The following is a 609-nucleotide window of genomic DNA, read 5'->3' on the forward strand; positions in this document are numbered from 1 at the left end:
TATATATATATATGCACACATATTTTTATATATATGCATGTATGTATGTATGTATGTACGTATGTATGCATGTACGTACGTTTGTATGTGTGTAATAGTGATTCTTACATATTCCACTAAACCACAGAAATACTTAATGCTTAGTTACTTACCTGCAACAAAAAAGCAGAAACTGAAATATATTAAATAACGGAATAAAACCATTGTTATTGATTTGACTTCAAAAGGACTCTCTTGAGTGAAACCATAGCAACATAACTAAACAAAGCAATTGATAATTTTTATTGTCGTAGCGTTGTTCCACAGAACAGAACGAAGGAAAGACGGAAAGAAAGAAAGAAAAATCTAATTATCATGGCTTCGTTGGTATTGGTTAATTTACGTACGCGCACATACATTTATACGCATAATATACACAAATGCATACACACACACACACACGCACACACACACACACATATCGACTGCTATATCCAGTAAATATTGGTGCATTGTTGTACCACTGTTCAATATTTACACACACACACACACACACACACATACACACATACACACACACGCACACACACACGCACATATATTTATTTATATATATATATATATATATAT

At 32.2% G+C, this 609-nt stretch overlaps 1 protein-coding gene across 1 annotated transcript in view; it reads right to left on the reverse strand.

The window, feature by feature from the left end:
* Positions 1-258, reverse strand: part of LOC106872178 (uncharacterized) — a 16,777-nt gene extending 16,519 nt beyond the window's left edge. The window contains exon 1 of the mRNA XM_014919070.1: positions 153-258. Coding sequence (XP_014774556.1) covers positions 153-204 — 52 coding nt within the window. The 5' untranslated portion in view covers positions 205-258. The remainder of the gene's footprint in view (positions 1-152) is intronic.
* Between the last annotated feature and the right edge of the window lie 351 nt (positions 259-609).

This window comes from Octopus bimaculoides, chromosome 2, assembly GCF_001194135.2.
Source record: "Octopus bimaculoides isolate UCB-OBI-ISO-001 chromosome 2, ASM119413v2, whole genome shotgun sequence".
Classification (NCBI taxonomy): domain Eukaryota; kingdom Metazoa; phylum Mollusca; class Cephalopoda; order Octopoda; family Octopodidae; genus Octopus; species Octopus bimaculoides.